The 19946-nt window shown below is 49.6% G+C and overlaps 1 protein-coding gene across 16 annotated transcripts in view; it reads right to left on the reverse strand.

Moving 5' to 3' along the window:
- The window catches only part of LOC118206365 (calcium/calmodulin-dependent protein kinase type II subunit beta-like), a 55887-nt gene extending 37894 nt beyond the window's left edge, over positions 1 to 17993 (reverse strand). For 9 of the 16 annotated variants that reach the window (XM_035378997.1, XM_035378996.1, XM_035378992.1 and 6 more), the window contains exons 1-5: positions 17686 to 17990; positions 14083 to 14177; positions 7770 to 7829; positions 6590 to 6644; positions 5630 to 5695 (exon numbers count right to left, since the gene is read on the reverse strand). In XM_035378997.1, the coding sequence (XP_035234888.1) occupies positions 5630 to 5695; positions 6590 to 6644; positions 7770 to 7829; positions 14083 to 14177; positions 17686 to 17747 (338 nt within the window). In that variant the 5' untranslated portion in view covers positions 17748 to 17990. Of the gene's footprint in view, positions 1 to 1171; positions 1245 to 5629; positions 5696 to 6589; positions 6645 to 7769; positions 7830 to 14082; positions 14178 to 17685 lie in introns of all 16 variants that reach the window. The other 7 variants (XM_035378993.1, XM_035378989.1, XM_035378999.1 and 4 more) reach the window with 3 other exon arrangements.
- Between the last annotated feature and the right edge of the window lie 1953 nt (positions 17994 to 19946).

Genomic DNA, 19946 nt, shown 5'->3' on the forward strand with positions numbered 1-19946 from the left:
GTGTGTGTGTGTGTGTGTGTGAGTGTGCGTGTGAGCCTGTGCTAAGCCCAGAACATGTTGAGCATGCCTCCTGTGGCAGAATTGTCTGCCACCAACATGAGAGGCGGGACTGGATAATCACACACACACACACACACACACACACGCACGCCCGCACGCACACACACACACGCACACGCCTGAGGCGTTTCAGCCGGGAGGAGGAGAACGAGAACGCCGTGCTCTCTCTCTCTCTCTCTTCTCCGAAGCGGGGCGTGCCGTACGTCAAAACACGCACGCGGAACACGGCGGCTCCGACAGCACACCGCGGCGTCGAGGCCCCTTCACCGCCACGCCCGTGATCTGCTGTCAGAACGCGCGCGGCGTGGCCGCCATTTTGCGCGCGAAGATCAGGAGGCCGGTGGTTTCAACTGATTATTCAGCTGACATCGTTTTCCTTTTTCTGGAAATTTTCCAGAAAAAAAGCCCAATCATTAGCATAGAAATTAGCATCATCAGGTATACGGTCTCAGCATACGTACCCACACGGCTATCAGGCCAAATTAGGCACCAGGTCCGCTGGGTCTGTTATGTGATTAACTGGCACAGAGCATGCAGGGCCTCTACTGTGGCTTTTTAATTTGTGCCTTACATCCCCCGCCACCCCCCCCCCACCCCCCTCTCCCCCCACCCCCCATCCCTGAGAAAACTCATTTGCGGATTCATCAGGAGAACCGCAAACTCTTCCAGCAGGAGTCTGCGACAGACCTGACAGGATCGTTCGGCTTTTCCGTTAAATGTTCAGTTGACATTTAAACAAGCGATCGTTCATTAAGACGGTTCTTAACCACCAGAAACTTCAAAACACCCCTGAAACAGAGACGGGTCGTATCCCAACAACATCCCAAAAAACTGAAAATAAAACACAGGAATAAGAACAGTGTTTAAGGCCGTACGGACGGTAGTGGTCTAAAGAGCAGGGAAATTGAAGGGGTGCAGTTGGTGGGGGGGGGGGGGGGGGGAGGGGGGGGGCTGGGGGGAGTGCAGGGAGGGGGGGGCAGTGCATCAGAAGCAGCTCAGGATGCTGGAACCACAGACAAACGGACAGGCGGACGGACAGACAGGCGGAATTGGAGACAGGCAGAGGGCAGGACAGCCCAGGAAGGACCCCCGCTGTGCTACACATACTGACCTTCAGGTCCCTGTGAACTATGTCATGTTGGTGAATGTGATTGACACTGTCTAGAATCTGATGGATACAGTGACTGTGAAGACAAAATGAAAAAGGGAAGGAGGAGGTGGGGAAAAGGGGGGGAGGAGGAGGAGGAGGGGAGTAGGAAGGGGAAGCAACAGAATGATTAGAGCTCATGGGGTGGGATGAGAAGGTGAAGTGGATGATAAAAGTCGATTTGGGATAAGAACCGGTTGTAATACAGCCATTAGGAAGGAGAGAGAAAAAGAGCAGGACAGATAGAGGAAGGGGGGATGAATGGAGGAGAGGAGTGGAAGGTGGTTTTAGGTGGAAATGGAGGAGGGATGGGGGGGAGGAGGGGGGGGGAATGCAGTGAGGAATGAGGAGACAAAACCATTTAAACATGATGAGACGCTGAGACACAACACAGCACAACACAGCACCGCCAGGCAGGCCTACAGTAGAGAGAGAGGGAGAGAGAGGGGGAAGAGAGAGAAAGAGAGGGCAAGAGAGAGACTTGGCAGTGGGGAGAGATATAGAAAGGGGGGAAGAGAGAGAGAGGGGGATGGAAGAAGGAGAGGAGGGTAGGAAACAGAAAAGGACAGAGGGGAAGAGAGAGAGAATGAAAGAGAGGGAGAGACAGGTGGGGTGAGTGGTAAGACAGGTGAAGCGAGGACAGCGAGGAAGACGGGGGAAAAAAGATCGGAAACGAAGAAGAAGAGGGGGAGGAGAGGAGGAGAGGAGGAGAGAGCAGCGTGTGAGAAGGACGTCATAACGCCGCCGCCGCCGACGGTCGGCTCCTCGCCGGCGCGACGGCGTCTCCGCGGCAACACAGACGCGGTGAGAATGTGCGCCAGCTGCTCTCCGCGCGCGGCTCTCACTGCAATCCACGCAGGAAGGAGGGTAACGGTCCCCACAGTGTTGGGTAAAAGGGTACGGTCCCCACAGTGCTGGGTAAAAGGGTACGGTCCCCACAGTGTTGGGTAAAGGGGTACGGTCCCCACAGTGCTGGGTAAATGGGTACGGTCCCCACAGCGCTGGGTAAAGGGGTACGGTCCTCACAGTGTTGGGTAAAAGGGTACGGTCCCCACAGTGCTGGGTAAATCGGTACGGTCCCCACAGTGCTGGGTAAATGAGTACGGTCCCCACAGTGCTGGGTAAAGGGGTATGGTCCCCGCAGTGTTGGGTAAAGTGGTACGGTCCCCACAGCGTTGGGTAAATCGGTACAGTCCCCGCGAGAGCTGTCTGTGACATGCGTGTGTGTGTGTGTGAGAAGGGGTTAAATGTGCTGGAAATGTGACTAATAGCTGGAGCAGGGAGACAGCTCTCAGGATCCGCACCCACACACTGTCTACTGTGTGGGCAGAGTATGAGAGAGAGAGCGAACACATACGCCAGTAACACACACACACACACACACACACACACACACATACACTACATACACATACACACACACACAAAAACACATACACACACACATAGCCACATACACACACACATACACAAACACACACACACACTTACACACAAAAACATGCACACATACATAAACCACACTCTCTCACAGACATAGCACAGTCTAATACACACAAAACATACTCACACATACCTATTCTCTCTCCATCGCTCTCTAACACACATACACACACACACACACATACACACACACACAAATACAAAGCACTTTGTTAAGCTGGGGTGATGATGGAGTTTAATAACCGTTATTACATGTACATGAACAACACGCATTATCGCAAAACTGCATTACAAAAACACAAAGGGCTAATTAAACTTCTGGATGGCCTGGCCTGTTTTTCAGAATGATTCATTCCATGAGCAGCACAAAAAAAAAGGACAGACTTGCATGTACACAAGCAGACACGCACACAGACACGCACACACACACACACACACACACACACACACACACGGACATACACGTGCACACAGACACACAGACACACACACACACACACACACACACACACACACGCACAGACACACGCACAAACACATACGCACATGCATACGTTAAACACGCACAGGAGCATAAACCCACTCTCACGCATTACCAGACACATTTACATAAGAGCACACATACGTCTGTGAGCAAATCATGAATACTTGGAACTGAACCACAGTACGGCACTATTTGTGGTAATTTTATACAAGACTTTGGATTAATGTAACATTACACAAGACAGAAATGACACCACAGGAAACGTAGCTACATGTGTGGTTTCTCTTAAACCAAGAGTGTGGTTTCTCTTAAACCAAGTGTGTGGTGGTTTCTCTCTCAGACCACTAGCGAGGTCTCTCAGCTGACGCTCACACGCGGTTGGTGGAGTGGCAGGTGGGGGGCGGGGCTTTTGCACCCTTCCCCTGCAGTGACATAGTTAAGATCAGCCGATGCTCACACGCGGTTGGTGGAACGGGCTTAGAGTGGCAGGTAGGGGGGCGGGGCTTCTGGGTCCCAGTTAAGAGCTGGATGGAGAGCAGCTCGAGAGATGATCGCTAGTGCTAATTAGCTGCACTAATTGGAGCTCTGCTTTGTGGAGGTCTCACAGGGAGCCCCGGCCTGGCCGGGACACAGCGGAGAGGAGAGGGCGACCAGCGTACTGTCCTCCATATACACACACAATTACACACATACTATCCTCCCTATACACAAACAATTACACGCATACTGTCCTCCATATACACACACAATTACACACATACTGTCCTCCATATACACACACAATTACACACATACTATCCTCCCTATACACACACAATTACACACATACTATCCTCCCTATACACACACACACATATACACACACAATTACACACATACTATCCTCCCTATACACACACACACATATACACACACAATTACACACATACTATCCTCCCTATACACACACAATTACACACATACTATCCTCCCTATACACACACAGTTACACACATACTGTCCTCCATATACACACACAATTACACACATACTATCCTCCATATACACACACAATTACACACATACTGTCCTCCATATACACACACAATTACACACATACTATCCTCCATATACACACACAATTACACACATACTGTCCTCCCTATACACACACACACATATATACACACACTAATGAACACACACACATACATACACACACTAATGAACACACACACACACACACTAATGAACGCGCACACGCTAAAGAACACACACACAGACTAAGAAACACGCATACACACACACACACACACAAACACACACAAACACACACAAACATATTCCGGACAGACCTGACACAGAGCAGGCAAGGTTACTACAGCACTGAGGCAGTAACAGCAGAGCTGATGGTGTGCAGTAAGACTTACAGCCGTAATATCAGCAGCCTGAGCCTGAGCTCAGCCCAGCTCAGCCTGCCACGGCACGGTCAGTGATTGGACTGTGAGCCCCCAGGGCCAGATAGCATGTGGGGAAGAGGGGGGGGGGGGGGGGGGGCTCGTTGGGGCCTGTGCGGCGGGGGGGGGGGGGGGGGCTTTGAACAGGAAGAGGCCACGCCCGGCTCCTGCCCCACTGCTACATCGTAGAGGAGGTGTTAGGAAACAAAGCCGGAAGAGTCGAACTGTCGGAAGGTCGAACCGTCAACATGTCTTATCTCCTGAGGGCGCTGACCATGGAGTGGACTGCAATTCTATTGCGTGTGTTTGTGTGTGTACGTGCGCACGTGTGTGTGTTTGTGTGTGTATGTGCGCACGTGTGTGTGTGTGTGTGTGTGTGTGTGCGTGCAAACCGAACTGTGAAAGACACGAAAACAGAGGGGTACAGAAAGAGGGAAAAGAGATTTTAAAAAACAGAGAGAAAAGAAAAAGAAAAGGAGAGAGAGAGATGTGCACACAGAGCAAGCAACAGCAGAGGGGCGGGGCATTCCCCCACAGCTCTTAAACCGGGTCGCCAGATCTGCGCAAAAAATCGACGCAGAGGGTCTGATCGGCGACTCGGGCGCCCTCTGCTTCATCTCCCCCCCAGACCATGTGACCATGTGACCACAATGACCATGTGACCGCGAGCAGCCTGGGCGGAGCCGGCGCCGCTTCCCCGCGAGTTCCCGGGAAAAAAAAAAAGAAACTAGATCCGGTTCACACGCTCGCGCCGCGTCTGCTCGACGGCGTGATTCGCCCGTCACTCACGGGGACCTTCGTCCCGCCGCCGCCGCCGATGCTATTTAAAAAACGGCACTTTGCTCCAAAAATGCGAAACGGCTACCCACACGAGAAAAAAGGGGGGAAAAAAAAAACAAAAAGAGGAAGTGAGGACAGGAGAGGAAGAGGAAGAAGACTGGGAGGAAGAAGGAGGAAGGAGAGAGGAGGAGAGGATAGGGATCGGATAAGAGGAGGGATGGAGAGAGAGAGAGAGAGGGAACAGGAAGGAGAGAGGGATGAAGAGACAGGTGAGCTCACCTGGCGTCCGCTTCACTGTAATATTCTCGGGCTACGATGTCTTCGAACAGCTCCCCTCCGGTCACCCTGGAAACGACAGCAGCGCGCACGTTAGCCCCAGGCCCGCCGAAACTGGCGCTCGAATCCCAGCCCCCGCCGGCGACGCTCGCCTCCGTCTGCGTCTCGAGGGAACAGGGACTTCCTGTGCGAGCGCACGCGAGCCGGCAGCGGCGCTGGCCGTGAGCGCACAGAGCGGTTTTTTTTTATCGGTGAAATTAACGATTTTTCGAACGTGTTTTCCAAGTCTGTAAGACAGCGATGACTCTGTGTATCTGTGACAGATTGCGCACCATCCATGTCAAGATAATACGACACAAATTGCCACATATGTATGTGTGCACACGTATGTTGACATGAACTGCTGCAGCTAGCTGTGCGTTGTGTGAGGGAGGAGGGGTGACAGAGAGTGTGTGTGTGTGTGTTGTGTGATGCAGGAGGGGAGTGTGTGTTGCAGTGTGTATGTGTGTGTCTGGGGGGGGGAGTGTGTGTGTTAGTGTGTATGTGTGTGTCTGGGGGGGGGGGGAGTGTGTGTGTTAGTGTGTATGTGTGTGTCTGGGGGGGGGGGAGTGTGTGTGTTAGTGTGTGTGTGTGTGTCTGGGGGGGGGGGAGTGTGTGTGTTAGTGTGTGTGTGTGTGTCTGGGGGGGGGGGGGAGTGTGTGTGTTAGTGTGTGTGTGTGTCTGGGGGGGGGGGGGGGTTGCCAGTGCTGCAGGATTTCCCGTTTTCTCAGCCTGGCTACGTTGCCATGGAAACAAGGGCATGCTCTGCGAGCTTGCGGGAAGTGAAGAGAGGAAGAGTGTGAGCGAAGGGCGCTGGAACGAGGAGCGGGAGCGGGGAACATTACGATGGGTCCGAGGGAAAAAAGATCAAAGACAGAACAGCCACGGGGGCGAGCCGGGCGACTCCGAAACCGGGACACTTACAGGTCAAAGAGGAGGTAGTGGAATCCTTCTTCTGATATACTGTCATGGAGACGGACTGGAAGAGAGAGAGAGGGGAGGAGCAGTTCACATACAGACCGCGCAGTGGGAAGCGAGCCCATCCACCCACCCACTCACAGGCAATTAGACACACTAACATATGTGCACACACACACACACACACACACACACACCCCCCCACTCACTCACTCACACATACACACCCACCCACCCACCCACTCACTCACAAAGACACACACACACACACACACATGCTCACAGGCAATTAGACACACTAACATACATGTGCACACACACACACACACACACACACACAGCTCTGCTGAGCCTGTGTGTGTGTCTGTGTCATTAGGACTGGGGTGTGAGGACTGGGTGGTTGAGGGCAGCATATGTTTTTCATACAGGAATTCATATATCAAAGTAACTGTGGGTCCTGTAGTCTGGTGACTGCCCACTTCCGGGGAACAGGTGTCCTCAAAGCAAACTACTATTAATAATCATAATTCCAGCATCTATAAGGGTTTTTGTTTACTTTTAAGGGCGTTTGTTGTTTATCTTTGTCTATTTAGCATTTCATTGGAGGAGACAAATTCAAAATGTGTTTTTCCGAAACGCGGCGAGATTATTCCTGACAGCAACCGTTCGCACCTGCCGTCTCCGGCAGATTAAGCACTGAAAACATTCTTTTTGCGTAACCATGGTGATGCACCAGTAAACTCACCGGAGATCTCCCTCTCTCTTCTTCAGGTTAACACTGAGATGAGTACGTGCTCATTTTGCAGAGTAAAATGTCAACAACCGTCCACACCAACTCTGTTCTCTGTGTCCTGGGGGGTGGTGTTTCACCAAGCAGGATTACAGAGTTAGCTGGATAACTCGGAACAGATCTTTTTACTTCAGTCCGTGTTCCAGATTTGGGAGGGCTTCCGGGTTTTACTCCATGCAGTTATCCAGCTAACTCAGTAATCCCGCTTTGTGAAACAGGGCTCAGGACACAGCTAGTAACCGAACCACCCCAGAATAACCACCACAGTAGCTCAGCCCTCTGGTTGTGGGCTACAGGGCGCTTCCACAGAGGGAAAGTCACACGTCGTGAAGCAGACAGGGAGACTTTTCTTTTGCGTAACCATGGCGACGCACCAGTAAACACAGGGAGACTTACCGATATTGGAGTGCTTGAGTAGCCGACAGATACGAGCTTCACGTTCCAGCTTCTGATGATCTGAAGGGAGAGAGAGACAAAGAGAGAGAGGGAGAGAGAGAGAGAGAGAGAGAGAGAGAGAGAGAGAGAGAGAGAGAGAGAGAGAGACAGAGAGAGAGAGAGAGAGAGAGAGACAGAGAGAGAGAGAGAGAGAGAGAGAGAGAGAGGCTTACTGAAGGAAGGAATGCAGGTGGACATTCGAGGGCGGCAGTGTAGTATAATGGCTAAGGAGCTGGTCTTGTCACCTAAAGGTCACAGGTTCGATTCCAGGGTAGGACACTGTACCCTTGAGCCTGGTACTTAACCTGCATTGCTCCAGTACAAATCCAGCTGTATAAATGGATGCAATGTAAATGCTGTGTAAAACGTTGTGTAAGTCGCTCTGCATAAGAGCGTCTGCTAAATGCCTGTAATGAGATGTGATGTAATGTAACTACACACACACACACACACACACACACACACACACACACACACACACACACACTGATTATCAGGCACTGGCATCTGAGGAACGAGGCTGTTATTCTCCCAGCCTTCACGCTGGATTCTTTGTTCTATCCGTCTCTCCGTCCCGTGCACTATGCGATTCGACGCATTCACAGACTGATGGAATCACGCCCATCGTGTCAGTGGACCAGCGGAGTCCATGCCACACACACACAGGCCCCGGGTGACCAGAAACCAAGCTCTCTCACCGTCTCACACACACACAGACACACACACACACACAGACACACACACACACACACACACACACACAGGCCCCGGGTGACCAGAAACCAAGCTCTCTCACCGTCTCACACACACACACACACACACACACACAGACACACACACACACAGACACACACACACACACACACACACAGACACACACAGACACACACACACACACACACACACAGGCCCCGGGTGACCAGAAACCAAGCTCTCTCACCGTCTCACACACACACACACACACACACACACACACACAGACACACACACACACACACACACACAGACACACACAGACACACACACACACACACACACACAGGCCCCGGGTGACCAGAAAGCAAGCTCTCTCCCCGTCTCACACACACACACACACACACACACACGGGGTCCGGGAGCGTTAAACCCGGTGCTGGAGATGAGGGGCCCGGCCTGCGGACTCCAGACCAGCTGACTCCACTAATCAAGGTCCTTAGCAAAGACTCTAGCGGCTGATTGGTGGAATCGGGAGTGTCGCTGCGTGGCTGGAAGGAAAGCCTGCACCCACACCGGCCCTTTATGGATAAGACTGAGGACCCTCGCGACAGAGTAATAACAACATTCATTAAGACAATAATAAAACCTTCAATCAATGTCCACAAAAACCATGTAGAGGCTTGTTTGCAGGATCCCCCCCCCCCCAGTGTTGCAGACTGACTACTACGCACTGAATCACAGCGGGAGTATTCCTGCAGATGGGGTGGAACATACATCGTAGCGTTAGCGATGATACAAAGAAAAGCAACTATGGAGCGACGCAAAAATAGTTTTCCTAGAATAAGTAAATTCAGAGCATGCACAATTCATGTTTCTGCATGTCAAGCCACGGCGCCAGCCCTAAGGATGCTGGGAAATCAACACGTCCATGTTGGCGTGCGTGTCTGCAAGCACACATGTCCGCACGCATGTTGTGTAAGCGAGAGCATGTTGCTAAGGGAGAGTCAGGTGTGGTCAATAATTAAAGAGCGGAATATAAATTGCGCAGCTTCCAGTCACCGCTGCATTCTTCTGCGTCTTGGGCAGACAAACACAAACAGACATGCAAACTGCACACACACACACACAAACACACACACAGACACACATACACACACAAATACGGAAACACCACTCAGCCTCTGCAGACCCCAGATGAGAACACACACACACACACACGCCCCTGCAAGAAAGCACGCTTCAAAATACACACATATACATACTGGAATAAAAAGGCTACTATTCACCTGGGAATATTACGACAATACAACATCTCTGGCAATTTTAGTGCCAAGATTCAGACTGACGTTGGGGCAACTGTGTTACTGGCGTGACAGTGAACATTGCTGATGACCTCATCCTGAGTGACCTGCAGGTTTTACAGGTATATGACATCATGTGTTCTGTGGACAGTGCAAAGAGAGAGACAATGAGCCTGAGGGACCAGCTAACATTGGCTAGCCAAAAAACTGGAGGGGGAGGTAAGAAACAAAAAAGCATCACCATGACATTCACACTTCCAGTGGTTGCATAATTATCTGACTTTGGCTTAAAAAAAACAACAAAAAAAACAGGCTCTCTTCTCTCTCACCCTCAGTGAATCACCCCTTCTCTGTCCAATCAGACAATCACTACAGGATAAGATGAAGTCACGGTGCAAGTTGGGTCTGTGTGCCATTGCAGATTTTAAATTAAAAAATAAAAATTTTTAAAACTTGCAGCGATTCATGATCCATGACCTGCTCCACGAAGCTCTTTTTGACGGACGCTTGTCGGTCCTCCCCTCACATCCTGACAGGGCCTCGGGCTTTCGGGCCCAGAGGCTGATGCTCCCCGCCCCGGCGGCCGTGATGACGGGATGGGGGGGCGTGGCTAGCCAAGGCGCGGCGCTCTTCGGCCGGGAGGGAGCCGCTTTCCCGCGAAGCGGCCGCGAACCCTAACCCTAACCCTTACCGCCCAGCTCATCCGCGGCGGTAAGGACGGGGGCGCAGAGACCTCGGCGACGATGCGTAAGAGACGAGGGGGCTGGGCGGCGGGGGGGGGGGGCGGGGGCAGGGGGGATGGGGGGGGGGGACGTGGGGGGGGGGGGGGGAGAGGGGCCCTGTGGGGGCGGAGAGCACGAGCGTTCGTCGTGTTCACTGGGCGGGAAAAATCCACCGCAGCGCCGCACGACCGCGCCCCCGTACCCCACGGCGTGCAGCGAGGCGCGAGGGGGCCGGCAGGCGGGGGGGGGGGGGGGTTTGGGCGGGCGAGGGGGGGGGGGGGGCGACCGCCAACTCCAACGCGTGAGTCACGGCCGCCCGTCGCGGGAGGAGAGAGGACAGAAAAAAGGGATGGAGGGACGGACGGATGGATGAGATGGTGGGCTTCAAGGAGTGCAGAAATCCACTCGTCACTGATGCCCACGCTGAAATTTCTGTCCTCTCTCCCTGCTGCGTGTGGTTAACCCTCTCCCCCCCCCCACCCCCACCCCCACCCCCAAATGCTGGCATCTGCATGTGAAACACAGTAGTCTGCAGTACCTCACTCTCTCTCTCTGTCCAGGCACTGCAGTGTTATTCCAGAGGCGAGACTCGATTTTCATCTAAATATTGTCCCTGTTTAATCAAACGATGGTCCTTCTCTACTGTTTGCCCACGAGCACACTACTGTAATATTAAATAGCGCCCTCTTCCATATTCCTCGGAGTGGGAATGCATAAGGCGGGGCGGGGGGGGGAGGGGGTGAGGGGGTGAAGCCTCAGGCCCCTTTCAACAGGAGTGAGCGCGAGAGTGCCAAGCTGCCAGCCTCGTGAAGGCCGTTTGCTCGCAGGCGTGTAACGTTCTGTGACGGTGCCGCTGCTCGAGGAATCGCATTAGCTATTCCTTCCCCTCCCCTGACCGAGACACAAATTATCGTTTTGAAGCTCCGACAAACACCGCGCTGTCAAAACTCCCACGTGACCGACCGCCGCCACCGCATGCACAATTTTCCCGTGAAATTGTGGAAGATCTGTAGACTCCGTTTCATAATAACGGGATAAGGAGGAAACCGGGATCGTTAATAAATTAATGTAGCTGTCTGTTTAAATTCTGCGAATGATAATTATCCGGTCGTATACAGAAACCTATAGATTTCGCTAGGTTATCTAGGAATCAGACATGTTACATGCTGTTTGTTTTCGTATTTTCATCCAAACCCTGAAGTAGTAGCTACGTGCAGTTCTGCACGATTGCTTTCATGTTTGTGTTAATGTGAACCGCCCACTCCACACGAAAAAAATGGCTCTTTATTATGGCATACACAAATATCTATTTCTTAAACCATCTGAATTGCCAATTCGCATAGCGAGTCAAAACAACTAGCTGCGGATGTATTGTTCCAACAATGTTTAGAATTACGTGTTCGTGTTGAAACAGAAAATACTTTAAACGGTTTTCATTATTTTGGTTTTTAATATTCACAACGGTATTGAATCCAACACTGTAATTACTTTCCTATAGCCACCGAAGTGTTTCCGATAAAAAGATCCGGGTAAATCCAGGTCACCCCGCCACCGCATTGCAGTTAGTGCTGAAAAAACCTATTGACCAATCACCATCTTACCCTACAGAGCTGTTGCGAGTTCTTATTGGACGATGTACGAATCCTTCTGAAAGCACGCCTACAGTACCGCCCATATCCGTAAAGTCGCTCGCCTATTGGCTTTACGCTTAGCCTTCGGCCACACCCCCTCACATTTGCTCCAGTTTCTACTCGCAACTGATGGCATTAACCGTTCATACGCTGGACGACCACCGTGATTTGCAGTGAAAACCGCAGTTACAAACATTTTTTTCTTGACATCGCAATTAATATCTACAACAAATGTGTCAAATAACATAATTCACACAGGAAAAAATCATCTCAGCTATTTAAAAAAAAAAAAACACTTTCTACTGGGAATATCCATGTTATTTTTCTGCAATTATTTCCAAGAGAACGCTCCAAGAGTCTCCGCCTCTCCATCATTAAAACGTAAAACTGCTCATGTGTTCTAACTGCATAAAGAGCTCGCGCTCTTGCGACAAAGCGTAGAGTAAAGGCCACGGCTGAGGGAATACAAGCCCGTTATTTTCCCTCCAAACGCACTCGGAGTATTTAAAGGTGCACTGGGTAAGGTGGCAGCCGGTATCGGTGGTATGATGTCTCACTGACGGAAGCTGAGGTATGCAACAGCGCTCGCACAAGGCCAGCGCGAGGGCTCTCTCCGTGCCCGAGCCGTGTCCAACTTCACCTCTCTGGGTCACATGAGAGTCTCGTGCTCTGGCCGCATAGGTCCAACCGACGCAAGAGCCTGAGCCGCCATAATACACACACATACATACACACACACACACACACACAACACGCACTCACGCATACACAACACGCATGCACACAAACACACGTCACATACGTCAACACCTATTCTTCATACCATGTGCTTTATTAGTCTTCACATCATAATCACAGAAACTAAAACTTTGGTTGTGCTGCACTGACTCACTCTCTTCAGACGAAGCAGGAATGAAGCAAAACAACTACGGCACTTTTAATAAAATAAAACACACGATAAAACAACATGTGCACCGGTGGTACACCTTTAACCAATACTACACACAGAATAAAAAAAAACATCATGGTCACTAATATAATCACACTGCCCCATAAAACATAATTCTGTGTTAAAGAGCGTACGTGCTGATCCGTCCCGCAGATCAACAGCCGTGTTCACTAATACGGACACACAATCTGGCGGCTTCGCTGTCTCTGATTGGCCCGAGCCCTTCCGGGGCCTGTGATGGCGTAGGTGTGATAATCCAGGGGATTCTGCCAATCTCGTTACGCAGGCACCGTGAAGTACCGATCCGCTTAAAGGCCCCCGTCCAGCGAGCAGCCGTCATGCGCGCCAACACAGAGCCCCGAAACGGCCAATAGGAAACAACAATCAAGAGTTCAGCATTCCGTCCCGAAAGTGCAGCCTTTGTAGTTCTGAGGTAGGGTAGGGGACAGGAAACGGTTTAATTTATGGCTCACGATTTCACGACGGAGGAAAGCGCATCGCGGAAGATGGAAGATATCAAGCAGAGCTCGATAGAACTGAGCGGGTCAACAGGCACATTTTACATGAAGTGGCCTGAAATCACAGAGCTCGTGATCATCGGCAGAGGTACGTCAAGGGCCCGCGAGACAGAACCACACAAATGACTCATCCAAAGGTGGCCTTAAAGTAGCACCTCCGGACCCGGGGCAAGCTCAAGACTCTCAGCCCTCACTGCTCGGGGAACTGCTTTACTTTTCCTGCAAGAGTGACCGGCTGTCTCCAGGGGGATGTAAATCAACCGCTACCTTTATACCTGTGAAGGAACTCCAATTACGGGGGAGATAATGGGGTTTTCAGAGCTGTCGGCAGTGCGCAACAACTTCCTGTGACCACAGCAAGTTATTAGTCTGAGTTCCCTTTGGGACTCCATTTAACACTCACCCTCCCCCCCACCCCCAAACACATTTCACACCTCTGCGCACAGTGTAGGCCTACCTCTTGCAGACAGCTTTTTGGTGTTGATTATTTTGGCTGCGTATTCCTGGCCTGTGCAGAGTTTGACACATCTGCGCACCACTGAAAAGGCTCCCCTGGGGAAACAAAGACAGGAGGAACATAGGTTAGAAAGGTTCCGGCAACTGATTCAAACATCTCATTTATTCATTTTCTTTGCTTTATTATCCATTGGACCAGGGGGTTTTTTCTCATGAAAGAAAGAGAGCAGGACAGAGACAAAATGGCCGTCATTCCTGAAAGCAAATTATTGGCAAGTCTTTTTTTTTTTTTCTTTTCCTCGGCGATTCACACACTGCATCGCCTTTGGACAAGGAACAGGAAGTTTCCGAGGAAAGTGGCCAAGGCACACCACACCAGGAAACGGGGCCCAGTGCGCCAACACGGGTCCCACCCTGTTCTCTATTGTCTCATCCGTAAGACGCGGGGGGCTGTATCTGTGTCCCGATCATCCTAAACAGGAAAGCAACGACAGCTTGTCAGGGAAATCAATCCGTAGCGCCAAACTGTCCACGGCTTGGCCCTCTTTTGAACGAACGAATGAGTACAAGAGGAGGTTTGTTGTGGCAGCTTGACCGAGACGGACTGGGGGAGGCGGCCAGCATCGTGGCGAGAGGTGAGGCGTGTGCAGTTACCGCACACACACCCACAGCACGTCACGTGACCAAGACCGAACAACTGGAGCGTGCAAATCTGAACGGGACGTTTCGTGAGCTTTAAAAATCGCACGGACGCGCGTCCGCAGCCCCCGACGTTTCTGCCCCGCTTGCATTTTCGGCTTCGCGTTGAGCAGCGAATGCAAAAGCTTGATGCCGTCCGCACGCATTCTAAAAGCCTACGGCGAATTCATTTACACATTTAGTTTTCTGCTTGCGGCATCGAAATTTGGTCCTACTTGCACGGGCCTGTCCGCTTAATAAGACTCTCCGATGACACCCCGTGCTTAATCAGCAAACTCCGGAATGTGCACAAATGGTACAATGTGTACAACGTGAAAGACAGTGACGGAGAGAGAGCAGATTTAGCAGGACAGAACCTGGACACCTACAAATTCACTCACACAGGGACGGGCACAAAATTGCCCATTACACACACACACACACACACACATACACACTCACACTTTCATTAAATTACACAGTGAATCTTTCATACAAGAGAGCACACAGCTCTTCGATACACATCAAAGTCTGAAGGGACCTTTCTGGTTCCGGATAAATGGCAGGAAACATAATAACGTCATGCACAGACTTCGCCGGGCGTACGCTGTGGTTCAGTCTGCAAGCGTTAAGACCCAGTCAGAGCCAGGGCCAGGGCCTACTGCTGTCAATGGTGTCAAGTGGAAAGGCACAGTGAATCACCGCAAGGGTCAGCCTGTACTCCAACTGAGATAGCCCTCTGTCACACAGAGAGAGAGAGAGAGAGAAAAGCAGCTCCGTACCGATCTAATGACCAACATTCTCCCAATGTTCCCGAGACACCGCAGTAACACGGTGGGGGGGGGGGGGGGGGGGGGGGGGGGGGGGGGGACGAGGTGATATTCAGAAGCCGTGGGCGATCCGCAGCTGGATGTAATGCATGTGTGAACAAAGTGCTTTTCATTAGCGCCTGAGCCCGGCCCTGCCTGTCTTTTGGAAGAGACATTAAACTGATTTATAGACCAGCGGCTGTCAGGCGACTGACGCGGCAGCCGGGAGAAGGCCAGGCGGCCCGGCTCCATCAGACGCGCGCGCCTCACCCCGCATAGCTGGAATAGCTGGAGCCGCTGGGGAGCCGGGGCGGGCTATAGCGGGCTACACGCGCTCACTCGCGAAAACACGCGCTACAGCTGTCTCCCCGACGAGCTCGCGCCCGGAACACTGCGCGGCTCCCCGTTTCGCGATACGCGGAGTCGCGAGCGCACCTGCCGCGTGCGTAATTACTCGCACCTGCAACGGCATCACCCCTGCGAAGACGCCACCCGCAGGAAATTAAAACACGGTGATGACGATATGATCTTAGGTTTTTTTTTTCCAACTGCGCTGAACTACTTTTGTGGCTGTGCCACAAAACCAAACATCATGCTTTTCTCCAAAGTCTTTTATTGACAGCCTGAAATGGCCACCCACTCAGCACCACAAATCTGAGCTGTTTTTGGAAACGGGGCATTAGGAAATTCTGAAAACAGGAATATTGAACAGTTGTATCTCTTAATATGAATTACGTATGTGTGTGTTTGTGTGCGTAAACTACAATAAATGCAGATTTAAATGAACTGAAACTGGGCAATGTAGAATTCAGGGTTTAAATATTCTGTTGCATCACGTTTGACTCAATACTCCATTTCACATGATATACACTACATCGGCAGCGTGAGAAAGAACGGGAGAGAGTATGGAAACAAGCAGCAACACAACAAGCGCTCTTTCACTGTTATTAGTCGCTCTGGATAACCGTGTCTGAAAAGTGATTGTAATGTAATAGGCGCCGCTTTGCATTTAGAAATCGAGATTTCATCGTGAACGCACGAGGGAAATAAGCACTGAGCGCGCGATAGAATTTATGTCAGCACGTGAACGCCGTACAATACTGGCCCAATCTTAGGTACCGCTCATCGAAAAAGGATTAAACGCCGAACACAATCGAAAACAGCGCCTTGTATGCAGTCTGTTTTCAAAAAGTTTCAGTCAAAATGGAAAGCTTTCCACCTGAGCTAGCAAGACGTTTACTATGTCCGTCTTTTTTTCCATGAGGTGCAGCAGTGCGTAAACGAGCGGCCAACGAGCGCTTCTCGTCTCCGCTCGGTCACTGATAAGCTTCATCATTTTTCCACGGACCAAGATGTCCACGCCATATCGGTTAGCAACCGAATAGCTACGTTAGGTTCAATAGCTGTGCTGCTAGACATGTCACCACTGACAGATTAAACTGGTAATAAATTAAAGGGGCTCGTCTCCCCCGAAAATACACGAGTGAGCATGTGTGTATCGGGGCAGAGATTTTTGCGTAATAATATCTAGCTGACTACAACCGGCTGAATTGCATCGCGGGGCAAAAATTAATAATTCAACAGAAAACAAGGCAAAGCGGCTCAATATAAACCAAGGGGAGGGGGGAGGCGAACAAAATACGTCCCTGACGTCAGGCAGCAGGCATGTTCCACCACATAGCCTACAGATTACAGGCACCAAACAGCCGCCCCGAGTTCTGACAGCTCAAAATGTCAGTGGCCAGCTCGCTGCTGTGCAGACGGGGGCCGAAGACCCGACGAGCAGGCGATCAGAGACGGGCGCAGCTATGTCGCTAGCTTTGATTTCAGAAAGACACTGTTCGCCTCGATTACCGAAGCCAGCGTGTGTGTGTGTATGTGTGTGTGTGTGTGTGTGGGTGTGCTGCCGCGAGCTTTACACTGGAGAATGAGAACAAGCGAGCGTTGGCTGGATCGCCATGTAGAATGTGTCAATGTGCTGTCATCTGTCACCCAACGGAACGGACACACATTTGCATATACGCGAAACACCGTAATAACAGTCACCAAAACACAACAGCAAAATTGAGACCTAACGGTCACGTTATAGCACATAACGTTAAATAACAACATCTTACTTTCCGAGCTCTTCGTATAGCTGATACTCGTCCGTAAATCGTGTACAGGTTGTCGTAGCCATGTCGCCGTCTTATCTCGGGTCTGGATATAGTGTCACTGTTTTCAGCACGTTGACTTCCACTCTGTGAATATTACTTAATTTCTACAGAGGCGTTCTTGGGTTTTTGCTGCCGATTTTTGCCGTTATTAGTCGTCACAAACAGCAGCAGATATGTATTCGGGTAAAGGAGAGGTTTTGCTAGCGAGCTAGCGGACTGCCTGCGTCTCTCCCCCTCTATCCCAGCCTACTGTGTCGTGCACTTACTCAATACGTGCAAGCGCCCCTAGCATAAGGCTCTCTGTCGCCACCTATTGGTCACTCCATATCAAGCGCGTGCGTGGGCACTGATTCAACGCTCGTTATTTAATTTGCCAGCTACGTACTTTGTTTCCTCTAGGGACTAAAAAATATTGAGTCAAACTAATATTTTGCATTTGGTGAAAATTGTGCGTGCATAAACATGGTTGATTAAGATGAATAATGCATCACAGATGAAGGGGGGAAAAAAAACGTTGAACGTAGAATTCAAAAGGAGCAAGCTTGTCACCCTGCCTTGTGTTGTATTGACAGCCTAACGACATTTACAATTAGCCCACATTATATTTCCAATTAGGGAACGGCTATCATATGGGAACGAGTGATACAGAAAATCATTGTGGGGATAACTGACACAAACTAAAAGTGCAGACGAGGTGTGGAGAATCACATCGTTAGTAAGAAATTGCATTTAGAACTAATACCCACCGTGGATTTTAGCTTAAAAGATGACCGCAATCCTGGTCAGATTCAGACCAGGCAATTTCCTTTGTGCTTAAATGACCTATTCTCAAACTTAGTATGCACAAGTAACTTTGCTCTGACCTTCCCCATTAAAACCATATTTGGGCATGTGCAACAGAAAAAAGAGCCTATTTTTTAGATATGTGATCAGCTTGTATTCAAATCATCAGTGTTACTGGTGATAGTTTTAATAACAACGAGGTATATATTTTCAGTCCACCACTATTGAAACTCATCAATTTAAATACCAAAACTGACAAATTATGAGAATTGTCTGTCTGGGGCTCTCATGCTAACTGCAGTGGTATGGTTTTATCATTTCAAACTTCAGAAGTGAAAATTCTAGTTAATCGACTGTACACCTCATTAAAATATATCAAATCATGAGCAAGGAAGAATGGGGAGGAAAACATTCATACTTATTCGTATTCCTCCCTCCCCATCACAAATTTCCCGCAACTCTCCAATTTTGCTTGATGTTTTTTTAGAACAAAACTCAATTCTATTTACCACACAACCAACATAAATGCTCTATATGAAGCACTTTTGAAATGCAAAGACACACAAAATAAACTTAATAAGGTCACTCCTATGCTGCTTTACTTGCATGAGGCCTAATTTTTGTTTATTTCTTTATATATTTGAGCCAAGGCTAATTATTACACTATGTTCCAAAATCCACCCGCAGGCTTTTCAAGTATTCTGCTCGCAGACAAACCGACACACACACATTCAGTAACCTGCAACAGTGCCCTCTAGTGGTTTCATGGGTTAACTACATTTCTATTGCTGCCATAGACCAGCAAAACTGAATATGCATTTGTATTTTAATAAAAATGTTTTTGTGAACTTACATAACGTTTATCATAATTATGAAAGTCATGTTCACTAATACACATACTAATACTAATACACATACTTTAAACGCTGTTCCAATATTTTACGTTAGAATGAAACCAGCAAAACCGTACACACACACACACACACACATACACACACACACACATATATATATATATATATATATTATATATATATATATACATGTCTATGAGCAAAACAAGCCGGGGATTGGTGCTCATATTTTAAGGACCGTGTGGAAACAAATCCATCGGCTAGATTAGAAAATGCTATTAATTATTTGGCTTTAAATTTCTATAATCACGCCTAAGACGACATTGTTATTATTTGTAACATTACTTATTAAATTAATTGTACACCGGTGAAAGTAAATTCGTACACTACATTCACTGTCATAAATTTGAAACTGGATACAACTATTATGTGAACTTGGGGAGCTGCCATAAATCTAGTATCATCGCATTAAATTATAGCATTTAAACTGTATTATATTACGACTAGTGCAATGACATCAGAAATAAAATATCGGGAATAAAGACTAGCTCTGTGTAACTACAGACTGTGTCCCCTCAAATGGTG

Source organism: Anguilla anguilla, chromosome 10 (assembly GCF_013347855.1).
Source record: "Anguilla anguilla isolate fAngAng1 chromosome 10, fAngAng1.pri, whole genome shotgun sequence".
NCBI classification, from domain to species: domain Eukaryota; kingdom Metazoa; phylum Chordata; class Actinopteri; order Anguilliformes; family Anguillidae; genus Anguilla; species Anguilla anguilla.